This window comes from Dromiciops gliroides, chromosome 3, assembly GCF_019393635.1.
Source record: "Dromiciops gliroides isolate mDroGli1 chromosome 3, mDroGli1.pri, whole genome shotgun sequence".
In the NCBI taxonomy this organism is placed as follows: Eukaryota; Metazoa; Chordata; class Mammalia; order Microbiotheria; family Microbiotheriidae; genus Dromiciops; species Dromiciops gliroides.
In genome coordinates this window covers 222686337-222699485 of record NC_057863.1, presented here as the reverse complement: position 1 = coordinate 222699485, position 13149 = coordinate 222686337, and the positions used below count along the sequence as shown (strand labels likewise).

The following is a 13149-nucleotide window of genomic DNA, read 5'->3' as shown; positions in this document are numbered from 1 at the left end:
CGGGCATTTTCCTATGGCATTATTTGATGTTTATTGGAGTGATCGTGTCATGAGTTCAGGAGCTCACTGCCTTTCCTCCGCCATCTTCCATATCTCTCTTTTTAAAATTATTCCAGCAATTCTTGTTGGGCTTGGGTCCAATTAGTATTTTACTTTGAAGTTTTATTTGAAGCTTGTTTAACACTATTGTTTTCTTCTGAGTTTATGTCTTGGTCTTCCCTGCCACCAGAGTAGCTTTTTATGGTCTGATTCTTTTCTGTCATTGTTGTATGCTCATTTTTCCAGCCTATTTCTTTCTTTTTTTTTTTAGGTCAGGCAATGGGGGTTAAGTGACTTGGCCAGGGTCACACAGCTAGTAAGTGTTAAGTGTCTGAGGCCGGATTTGAACTCAGGTCCTCCTGACTCCAGGGCCAGTGCTTATCCACTGCACCACCTAGCTGTCCCCCAGCCTATTTCTTAACTTTGAATTTTATGTTAAAATTGGGCTCTCCTCACCTTGGATTGGGGAAGCACTATACCAAGTGTCAGGCTTTTTCCTGCTGCTTTTTCAGAGCTATTTTTGGAGGGGGAGGGGGTCTGCAAGTTTTTGGTGTTTTCATGGTGGTATGATCTGGAGAAAGATGTGGTCACTGCCCTCCTGGTCTGCACTCTGGTTTTTACCCAGGAAGGGCTACTGGTCCCTTGCAGCCACAAGCTCTAGCACTCCTTTTGGTTCTGGAACTGTGAGCAGGTCTTTTGCTTTCCTGCATTTGCACATCCTAGACCTCCTCTTTGCCTTGGAACTGTGACCACAGCCCCTGCCTCCTTGTGATCGACACTCAATGCTCCTCTCCACTCTGGAGTCCAACCCAGAACTCTGTCTGGGCAATAGAGTTGTCAGTCTGCTCCCTCTGTACCCAGTGCCAGCAAAGAGCCCCCCATAATCTCTTTCTGAACAGTTGTCTGACACCCTTAGCATCTCTGGGCTGAGAACTCCCAAAGATGCTACTACTGCTGCTGCCACATACACTCTAGACAGGCCTCCACCCTGGTGTCATAGACCTTTCCTAACAACCTCCTAAGTTTTCTTAGGTTAGAAAAATGTATCATCCTGACTTCATCTTTGTTCTACACCCCACCACCACCACCACCCCACCACCCCCAGATTGGATGACTTTTAAAATCCATTCCAGTTCTCACATTTTGAATCACAAAACTAGAAACAAGGTTAGAGACCATTTCATTTTTTTCATTATTTTAAACATCCTCTATTAAAGTCTTACCCTGATCTCCCTTATGGCATTGAGGTAAATCCTGGGTCCTTCCCAGGCCTATGAATCTGTAAAGGATTCCAATGCAGACCCAGAGAAGAATTACTCCTATGTAATTCTACAATATCTTCCTGGTTGTTGTTATTTTTCAATGGTGTCTGACTTTTTGTGACCCCATTTGGGTTTTTCTTGGCAAAGATGAGGAAACTGAGGCAAACAGCATTAAGTGACTTGCCCAGGGTTATACACCTAGTAAGTGACTGAGGCTGGATTTGAACTCAGGAAGATGAATCTTGCTGACTCCAGGCTCTGTACTCTATCCATTCACTGCACCACCTAGCTGCCTGTGTTATTTGAAATATTGTGGGACTAGGCTGGGATTTCCTAAAATATTGCTACTTATAAATTAAAGGCTATTGTACCAGTTTTAGCAGTAAACATTTATTATTAATTAATATCATATATTCCTAAAGTATTGACCACATGTCTGACTGACTTCCCCACTAATTACAGGCCTTATAGGCCTGAACAGTTACATACTCAGCATGAAGAGTTCCAGGAAGGGGCCTGGGAGAGTGAGGCCAGGGTAAGAGAGTAAGAGAAGAGCGGAAGAAAGAGACCCTCTTGTCCTCAGGGATTTTTATCCTCTTTCAGGTAGAGGTGGGTCACCACACATTGATCTAAGCTAATTGGTTAGCATCATTCAGCTCCATTGATTGACTTGACTTAGGGGGTGGTCAAGGTGTGTTTCCTTCCCTAGCTAATCAGAAAGGTCAATCTGCATTCCTTTTGTTAAGATGAAGTCTCATCCCAGACTGAGGAAGGGAACAGTTTACACTGACACAACTGGATTTCTCCCAGAAATCTACCACTAATAATTATTTTCTCAGAATGAGGCTGGATTTGAACTCAGGAATATGAATCTTCCTGACTTCAGGCTCTTTACTCTATTCACTCACTGCACCACCTAGCTGCCCTGGAATCTTTCTACAAGCTCTTTAGCAAGTTACCTTTGTGAAGGTCTTTACCTTTACTGTACTGGAAAAATGCCCCTTTCTCCCAGTGATTAAATCTTATTTTTGAGTGACTTCCTTGGACCAGTGAAGTTTTCCCTTTTCCTCAAAGTATCATACCCAGCCTGGATTAAGCCATCCTTTCTAATTTTTGTTTTCTTAATTAAATTTTATTTCATTTTACTTACCACCCTCTACTTCTATCAGACTGAATATCACATCCAGGCACTCGTCAATGAGTAATCAGTCACTACAAAAATTTGAAACCTTAAAGCACATTTCTAAATTTATATTTGCAGGATACTTTTTGTCTGTGGCAAAATAAGGGTAACAGAATACACATATAATTGGGGTGGGAAACACTATCATAACTACTAACCTCATCAGGGAACAAAAAGGATGTTTGGGGTGACTGGTTGATCTAAATCCTAAACCTGTTTAGGTAGATAGATGTGGAAGGTAATGGTGAGTTTTCTCTGAATACTTAAACAAAAAACTTCCATTGTTTCTTCTTACTTCCAGTACAAAATGCAAGTACCTCAACATGATATTCAAAGCCCTCCATAATATGGCTCTCACTACCTTGCCAGTCATGGGCAGCTAGGTGGCATAGTGGATAGAGCACTGGGCCTGGAGTCAGGAAGATCTGAGTTCAGACCCAAGCTGATACTTACTAGCTGTGTGATTCTTGGCAAGTCATTTAACCTCTATTTGCCTTAGCTCCTCATCTGTAAGATGAAGACACGCTGGAGAAATCACTTTAGTATCTTTGCCCAGAAAACCCTATGGACATAGTCCATGGAATTATGAAAAGTCAGACACTACAGAACAACCAAACAACAACAACCCTATTATTACTATTATTATTATTGTTATTATTTCTATTTCCATTTCCATGCTCTTCATTCCATCTCCTACCTCTGGCTTTCCCCTACTTTTGTTTTATTTATTTGGAATTTTATTTTTCCAAAATTACATGTAAGTATAATTTTTTATATCAATTCTTTTTTAAACTTTGTGTTCCAAATTCTCTTCCTCCCTCCCCACCAAGAACTCAAGCAATTCAATATATGCTATACTTGTGCAGTCATGCAAAACATTTCTACATTAGCTAGGTTGTGAAAGAAAACAGACAAAAACAAAACTTCAGATAAAGTAACTAATAAAAAAAATATGCTTCAATCTGTATTCAGACACCATCAGTTCTCTCTCTGTAAATGGACTGCATTTTTCATAAGACCTTCAGAGGTGTCTTGGATCATTGCATTGATGAAAATAATCAAGTCATTCACAGCAGATCATCTTGCAGTTTTGCTGTTATTTTGTATACAGTACATTTCACATTGCATCAGCTAATGCAGGTGCTTCCCCCTACTTTTGGAACACACTCCATCTCAACTACCTCATAGAATCCCTCGCTTTTGTATAACTGACTAATTTCACTCATTTAAAAAAGAGAAAGCAATCAAACCAAAAATCTTAGGTAGCCACAACTTTTTCCTTTCCAGACACTATTAGGAAGTAAAATATTTATGAAAATCATGAGAGTAAATTACAAAATAGAACTTTCAACCAACCTCAAGCCAGGGAGAACTCTGTGAAAAGTTATGAAGGAAGCAATTTTGTTTTCATCAAGCTTCCATTCTTAGTTTCTTCTTGCCTGATCTCTGTTCCTTCCCCAAAGGGTACACACAGCTCTTGAACTGTCTCTTTCTACTTAGATGTTCCCCCTTCCATTCAAGTACAGTCAATTCCCCTCCTCCTTAGGCACTTCCTTGGCTCTCCCTCCTACCTCATCTTTACCAATAATGATCTACTATTGCCTGTTTCATTTTCTCCTATCTACACTTACTTCTTGGAAAAGATCTGATAAACTAATCCAAGCCAGTTGTTAACCACTGATTGAATACTGCTTCATGTGTTCTCCCTTCCAAAGGTAACATATTAACCTTACTTGATTCAAAGATATTAAGGCATGGGTCTCGGTACTCACATAGAATACTGGAAAGACCATTGGATTTATATGTCAGAAGTCCAGAATAGCAAGTTGTACATAATAGATTTGCAGCTTCATGTGCAATCATCTTTTTTATTATACTAGTTATGGAAATGCTGATTTTATTCCATAAATTAAAAAATAAAAATGAAATAAAAGAGAGATGTCTGGATTTCAATCCCATCTTCACTCATTAAAGGCAGTTGTGTTACAGTGAATAGGGGGCTCACTGAAGTGACAGGATCTTGGTTGAAGTCTTCCCTCTGAAGTTTCCTACTTGGATGACCTAATCAAAAGGCTTTTACCTCCCTAGGTTTTGATTTCCTGATCTGTAAAGTTGAAACACTGCCTCAACACATACTAAGTAAATGATCATTGCTCTAAGCAACTAAGACTGTAAATTGCAGAGAAATTGTCAATTTACATTGATGAAAGGTATTTCCACACTGGGAGATATCTTTATAGCTTAGGATAATTGGCAAAAGAAGTTTCCACACCAGGAGATTCCTACACTAATGTGCCCTTTCCTTCCCCTCCCTCAAAAAAATACCCCAAAGAAATGAAATGCTAATGGTAGAATTTCAGGTATAGCTAGGTTCCAATTGATAAGAATAATGAATACCATGAAGAGTTCATAATTATTTGAATTTATACTTTTTGGAGATATAGATAATATATATATATATATACACACATACACATGCACATGCACATGCACATACACATACACATACACATACATAATAAGGTAATTGGTTCCAGCCCAATGGAAATATTTAACAAAAATTCAAATACTGTTATTATTTCACCCCATTCATCAACTGAACTAATAGGAACCTAGCTGTATAAATAATAGACTGGTGAAGCACCTAAAATGGCACCAAGGTATTATCTGAGACTGTCCATATTTAAAACCAGAATTCAAGCAACAATATACATTTATTAAGCACCTGCTAAGAGACAAAAGACAGTATTCACCATCAAGGTGCTCACAATCTAATGGTAGCTATGTACAGGATAAATCAGAATCATTAACAGAGTGAAGGTGCTGGAATTAAGAAGAGTTGGGAAAGGCTTCTTGTATGAGGGGGGATTTTAGTTCATACATGAAGGAAACCAGGGAAGTTGGGTGGCAGAGATGAAGAGGGAAAGCAAAGGGAGAATATTCCAAGGATGTGGTATAGTCAGAGAAAATACCTGGAACAGATAGATGAAGCATCATGCTCATGGAAGAGCTAAAAAGTCAGTGTCACTGGATCCAAGAGTACATGGCATGGAGAAAGACATGAGAAGACTCAAAAAGGTATGAGAGGCCTTTGAAGGCTGAACACAGGATTTTGTGTTTGATCATGGAGCCAAAAGGGAGCCAATGGAGTTTATTGAGTTGGAGGGTGACATGGTCAGACCTGTGTTTTAGGAAAATCACTTTAGTGTCTGAATGGAGGATGGATTGGGGGCAGGGGGAGAAACTTGGAGTGGGTAGACTTACCAGTGATTGCAACAGCATGAGGTAATGAAGGACCACACTGGAGCAATGGTAGAGTCAGAAGAGGGAAGGGGACATATACAAGAGATATTGCAAAGGGAAAATCAACATGTTTTGGCAAAAGATTGGATATGGGTGGGGTGAGACATGGTGAAGAATCTAAGATACTTCCTAGCTTGAGAGCCTAAAGGATTAGGCACCTGATGTTGCCTTCTATAATAATATGGAAAGTAGAAGGTGAAGACAGCTTAGGGGGAAAGATAATGAGTTTCATGTTGTCTAAATTGGATTTAAGATGTCATTATGAGAGGTCTGAAAGGCAGTGGGAGATATGAGATTGGAGGTTAGCAGAACAGCTGAGGTAGGTTAGGTAATTTTGAGAATCATCAGCACAGAGATGATAATTAAATCTTGGGAGCTGATGAGATCACCAAGTGAAATAGTACAGAGGGAGAAGTGGGCCCAGAATAGAACCACTAGGGACAGCTATGGTTAGAGGTCATGATCTGGAGATGGATCCAGCAAAGGAGACAGAGGAGTAGCTAGATAGGTTGGAGGAGAACCAAGAGAGAATGGTGTCTGAAAAACCTAGAGAGAAGAGAGTACCAAAATGGAAAGAGTTCTCAACAATTTTTCAACTTGAATGTGCTATCACTATAAAGGCTTAGAGGTTTTGAGGATGGGAACTGTTTGGTTAAAATCTTTATTGATAAAATGAATGTAATCAATGGAAATTAATTTCACATCTCTCTAGGATATGCACAGAATCTATTCTTTGCTAGCTCTCTCCTTCTGTTATTCTTTCAGATATTCCTCATGCGGGAACTATACAGACCATTCCTTATTCTTTTTTACCTGTTCATATGGTGCAAACTTCCTGGAGCTAGATGGTTTCCTAAGACCTTGCCTTGTAGCGTCACCCAGAACATTACAGAACGCAGCGTGATGGTCAATTGCACCGATAAACATCTCCTAGAAATCCCCAAAGGAATTCCTTATAATACAACCAACTTAACCCTTACCATCAATCACATACCAAAAATTTCCCCAAACTCCTTTGATGGTCTGAAAAATCTGGTGGAAATTGATTTCCGATGCAATTGTGTTCCTGTCCGACTAGGGCCAAAAGACAACATATGTACCCACAGGCCAAGTATTGACTTTGGCAGCTTTAGAAATCTTACTAATTTGAAGTCACTGTACTTGGATGCAAATCAACTCTCTGAAATACCTTTGGGCCTTCCTTCAGGCTTACAGCTGCTGAGTCTTGAAGCAAACAACATCTTTTCCATCACCAAAGAGAATCTGACTGATTTGGTCAACCTAGAAATACTGTACCTGGGCCAAAATTGTTATTTCCGTAATCCTTGCAATGTTTCTTTTTTTATAGAAAAAGATGCCTTCCAGAGTCTGAGGAATTTAACAATATTATCTCTAAAGGATGACAATTTAACTACCGTTCCCAGAATTTTACCATCCAGTTTAACAGAGCTCTACCTTTATAACAATATTATCCAAAGAATTGAAAAGGATGATTTTCAAAACCTCCATCAATTACAAATTCTTGACTTAAGTGGAAATTGCCCTCGTTGTTTCAATGTTCCCTTTCCTTGTATCCCTTGTCCAAATAATAGTGCATTAGTGATCGATAAGGATGCTTTTGATTCCTTAACCGAATTGAAATTTTTGCGCCTCCATAGTAATTCACTCCAGCATATACCTAGGAGTTGGTTTAAAAACACTAACAAACTGGAAGAACTTGACCTTTCCCAAAACTTCCTGGCAAAAGAAATCGGAGATGCCAAGTTTCTGAAATCTCTTGTGAGTCTTATAAGACTGGATTTGTCTTTCAATTATGAGCCACAGATCTACCGTGCTTATTTGAACTTGTCAAAAGCATTTGCTTCCCTGAAAAATCTGAAAATCTTAAGGCTCAAAGGTTATGTCTTCAAGGAACTAAAAAGTTTCAACCTCTACTACTTAAAGAAACTCCCACAGCTTGAAGTGTTAGATCTTGGCACTAACTTTATCAAAATTGCTGACCTGGGTGCATTCAAAGAATTCCAAGCTTTGAAAAACATTGATCTTTCTGTTAATAAAATATCTCCTTCTGGAGAGCCAAGTCAAAATGGATTTTGTTCAATGACCAGGACTTCTATGGAGTTCCGTGTTTCCCAAGTATTTGAATCCATACATTATTTCAGATATGATGACTTTGCCCGAAGTTGCATGTTTAAAAGCAAAGTGAAGCCTTCCTTTTCACCAATCCAAAATATCTGTGAGTCATATGGAAAAACCCTGGATTTAAGCAGAAATAATATATTTTTTGTCAAGTCCAGTGATTTTCAGGATCTTTCTTTCGTGAAGTGCCTGAATTTATCAGGAAATAGCATTAGCCAGACTCTCAATGGCAGTGAATTCCAACCTCTAGTGAAATTGAAATACCTGGATTTTTCTAACAATAAACTTGATTTGCTGTACCCAACAGCTTTTCAGGAGCTGCAGGAACTAGAAATTCTAGATATTAGTGGTAATAGTCACTACTTTCAGTCAGAAGGGATCACTCACATGCTTAATTTCACCAAGAACCTTCCTGTTTTGAAGAAATTGATGATGAATGGGAATGATATCTCCACCTCCACCAGTACAGAAATGGCAAGTGATTCTTTAAGGATTCTGGAATTCCGAGGAAACCACTTAGATGTTTTATGGAGAGATGGTGATAACCGATATTTGAAGTTTTTCAGGAATCTGACCGAGCTGGAGGTGTTGGATATTTCTGAGAATTCCCTTAGTTTTTTGCCTCCTGGAGTTTTTGAGGGCATGCCTCCAAATCTGAAGACCCTCTTCTTGTCCAAAAATAATCTTAAGTCTTTCAACTGGGGAAAGCTCATTTGTCTTAAGAATCTAGAAACGCTGGATCTCAGTTACAACCACCTGACCATCGTTCCTGAAGTATTATCCAATTGTTCCAAAAGTCTCAAGAAACTGATACTTAGTCATAACTACATCCATCGCCTGACAAAGAATTTTCTCCAGGATGCTTTTCAGTTGAGATATCTAGACCTTAGTTCAAATAAACTTAGCATCATTCAGAAGTCCAGCTTCCCCAAAAATGTCCTTGACAAGCTGGAGATGCTGCTTTTACATGGCAATCACTTTTTGTGTAACTGCGATGCTGTATGGTTGGTGTGGTGGATTAACCAAACAGAGGTCACTATTCCTAATTTGGCCACTGAAGTGACCTGTGCAGGACCAGGAGCACACAAAGGCCAGAGTTTGATTTCACTCAATTTATATACCTGTGAGTTGGATTTGGTTAATTTCATTCTGTATTCAGTCTCAGTATTCTTCATTCTTTTTCTGATGGTTGTCCCAGTAACTAGCCATCTGTATTTCTGGGATGTGTGGTATAGCTATCACTTCTGTAAAGCCAAATTAAAGGGGTATCAACGCCTGGTTTCACCCCATTTTTGCTATGATGCTTTTATTATTTATGATACCAAAGATCCAAAGGTGGAGGAATGGGTTTTCAAAGAGCTGGTGGAAAACATCGAAAACCGAGGAGATAAGCAATTCAATTTATGCCTTGAAGAACGAGATTGGTTGCCAGGAAAACCAGTTTTAGAAAACCTTGCCCAGAGTATACAACTAAGCAAAAAAACAATATTTGTGATGACAAATGCCTATGTCAAATCAGGGAATTTTAAGACAGCATTTTACTTATCACATCAAAGGCTCATGGAAGAAAAACTAGATGTGATTATTCTGATATTTCTTGAAAAAACTCTTCAGAGATCTAAGTACCTCCAACTCAGAAAAAGATTGTGCAAGAGCTCTATACTTGAGTGGCCCACCAACCCCCAGGCTCATCCTTACTTCTGGCAGTGTCTGAAAAATGCCATAGCCACTGACAATGATACAGTCTACAGTAAAGTGTTTAAGGAGACTCCTTAGCTCTCCTCTTCACAAACCACTCTGTGGAAAGAGTGATCCATGTTTCATATGGGACGTGAGGAGAATGTCCCATTACCAGATTCTTATCAAAGTTGTACCCAGATAGTGTTGAGCAATCTCCTAAGAACATATGCACATAAGATCATATGAATATATTATCTCAGCCACGTGGGAGCCACCAAAGAAGACACTTGGGGTGTAAGTGAATAAATAGTATTCTCTGTCGCTTTCAAATCGTCCACCTCCAATTTCTCTTGTTTCTTTTACTTCTTGATCTTCTGTCACAATTTTTGTCCTGAACTTTTGGCTAATGAAGTTTTCCTTTGGCTCCAAATCGTCTCAGTTCCTCAAGGCGTATGAGGAACACTGACTTTGGTCAAAAGTTCTGAGTTTAAAATCCCACTTCTAATGGTTATATCTATGTGACTTTGGCCAAATCTCTCTTTTTTCAAATCTCTTAACGTTCTTGGGCCTCAGTTTCCTCATCTGTAAATTGAAGGGGTTGGACTAGATGGTTTCTCAGTCATCTTCTACCTCTAACTCTGTGACCCCATGATCCAGGTACCTTATGCAAGATACTATGAGAAGGATGGAAGAGTCAGAAATCCAGAGTTCTATTCCTTCCACAACGATGATAATTCTGCTTTGAATCAAATTACATCAGTGACTTGCAAAATCCAGAAGACTCTTACTCTCTACACAATAAGCACTTGAGTCTACAGTTTAAATTATAGCCAGAATTAATATTGCAAAGAGCTTTATAAATTATATCTGATTTTTCCTTACAATAATCCTGTGAAGTGTTATTATTATCTCCATTGTATCGATGAGGCAATTGTGGCATATAAAGGTTGTCATAAAGCCAATCAATCAATCAATAATCATTTATTAAATGTCTACTATTGGGGCAGCTAGGTGGCGCAGTGGATAGAGCACTGGCCCTGGAGTCAGGAGTACCCGAGTTCAAATCCGGCCTCAGACACTTAACACTTACTAGCTGTGTGACCCTGGGCAAGTCACTTAACCCCAATTGCCTCACTAAAAAAAAAAAAAAAATGTCTACTATGTTGGGCACTGTGCTATGCACTGAAATTGTCTAAAGCTGCACCTGAACTCAGATCTTTCTGGCTCTAGGTCCAGTGCCCTAACTACTGTGCCATGTTGGCTGTGTCTACAGGATACCAAAACAGTGAAACTCCAGGAATTCATTTTTTTAAAAGAGGTCAAGCAAAGAGCCATTTAGCCCTGAGTAGCCTTCTGGGTTCAATGATTTCTTGACCAGTTGATTCTGCCTTCTATAGACACAGTCTCTGGTCCCAGTGGCCTGAGTGGCTGCTACTTCTCTGCTTTCTTTCCCCTTATGATCTGATGCAGAGTTTCATGGAAATATAATGAGCAACAACCCTATGCTTAATGGAATCAGGCTGGGCTAAAATGGAAAATTTTCTGACACTGTTCAACTGTTTCTCAAAGTAATGTGCTTCATCTTTGATTAATCTGCCTGTCAATTATTTTTATCTGGGCTGCCACATATTGTACACATAGTAAAAACTGCTCTCTCCAAAGGCCTATTATCAATACTGTTTAGATAACTAATGTGGTATATTTGTGAGTACCAAGGATTCTGTCAAATGGAAAGGGACTCTTTTAGTCTTCCAACCCTGAGTGGGAGGCCAAGGACATTGTTATAGGCAGAATACCAAGATGCCCATGCACATGGATTTTTAAAAAATGTAGTTCAAAACAACTGATATCTGATAACCTTTTAAATGAGAAAATAAAAGAATATTTTAAACTCTGGATTTACTTCTTTCTTTTTTTTTTTTTACTTCTTTTTATAACAAAGGTCTTCATTGTACACTCCTAGATAGGTCCAATGCTTTGGATACATAAGTAAGAATGAAAAAAGTTCTTGGTCTTAATCAGGCTCTGAAGATGAAAGAATGGTATGGTAAAGACCTGAGTTCTAGTCCCAAACTAATTATGCATAATTTTAAAATATATTTTTTCTAAGAAATTATACAAATAAACAAATTAGCTTACAATGGCATTCCAATGCAATATAACCAACATTTAATTGTTACTATGTACAAGGCACTAAGCAAAGCACTGGGACGACAAAGACAAAATGAAAAATAGCCCCTGTCTTCCAGGAGCTTATAGTCTATGGCTGATTAATCAAACACTCATGATCTGATAGATATTGATTATTAAGGAAGAAAATTGGAAAACATCATCTGAGATAGTAGAGCACAGTGAATGTTTGGACCTGAAGTCCCAAGAATTCTGAGTTCAAATTTTACCTTTTGTGATCATGGGCACATGACTTAATTGTTCAGAACCTTTGTTTCTTTATCTATAAAATGGGGATTGCAATAAGTAGTTTACTATTCTATGTGATTCTTATCTAATTTTCCTATGTTGTACTTTCCTCACAGGGCAATTGTGAAGATGAAATAGAAATAAATGTATGTAACAAAATAACAGCTATAAAGTGCTTTATAAACCTTAGAACACCAGTTAAATTCTAGCCATTATCAAGTCAATACAAAAGGAAAAATTTGGATGTAGCTAATACATTGATCCAACATGACAAAATAAAACTGACATCAGATAAATTCAAATGATCTGAAGAGTATAAATTTTATGTTGGAAGCCAGAACCTTTCAAACAAAAGGTCCTGACCTCTTTAGAAGAATTAGCATGGTAACAAAAATAGGAAAGGCATACTTGAATAACATCGAATCCATTCCTCAGAGCAACACCAAAAAATGGGATAGATGGGACATTTATATACCTTGTTTTTGACATTCTGGGGAGAGAACTACTTCCAAACACATACAAATCAATAAGACATCAGTTTTTGAAAGCTTAATTCACTTTACTGCTACTGTCAAATAGTTGTAAATTGCATAATCTTTATGAAGCAATAGAAAAAGAAAAAAAAGAATATCATTTTAATTCTTACAAAGTGGACTCTTAGTGGAATCATTAGAATTCTTGCTAAGTCAACAAAAGCTCTTTTCACAGTTAAGAAATTGAACATCAATGGGACTGAGTACTCAAAAGGAGTTCAGTATAAGTTCAATAAATCCCTAAAGATGGTGGCATTAAATAAAATACCACTCTATGTGTATACATATAGGTGTATATGTAACAATCAAATGAGAGTTATTGAAAAAACACTAGTTATCAACATTTGGTCCCCTATCTTATTCTACTTTGAATCCTAAAGAGTAATCTTTTTTTGGTTTTTGGTATTTTTTTGGTGGGGCAATTAGGGTTAAATGACTTGCCCAGGGTTACACAGATAGTAAGTGTCAAGTGTCAAATGTCCAAGGTGGGATTTGAACTCAGGTCCTTCCTGAATCCAGGGCCCATGCTTTATCTACTGCCCCACCTAGCTGCCCCAAGTAATCTTGATAGTATGAAATACCAGCAAGGGAA

At 38.4% G+C, this 13149-nt stretch overlaps 1 protein-coding gene across 1 annotated transcript in view; it reads left to right on the top strand.

Annotated features, from left to right (window-relative positions):
- Window positions 1-10650, top strand: part of TLR7 (toll like receptor 7) — a 35915-nt gene extending 25265 nt beyond the window's left edge. Inside the window, 1 exon segment of the mRNA XM_043995735.1 lies at window positions 6553-10650. Within this exon segment, the coding sequence (XP_043851670.1) occupies window positions 6553-9702 (3150 nt within the window). The 3' untranslated portion in view covers window positions 9703-10650.
- Window positions 10651-13149: the final 2499 nt, after the last annotated feature.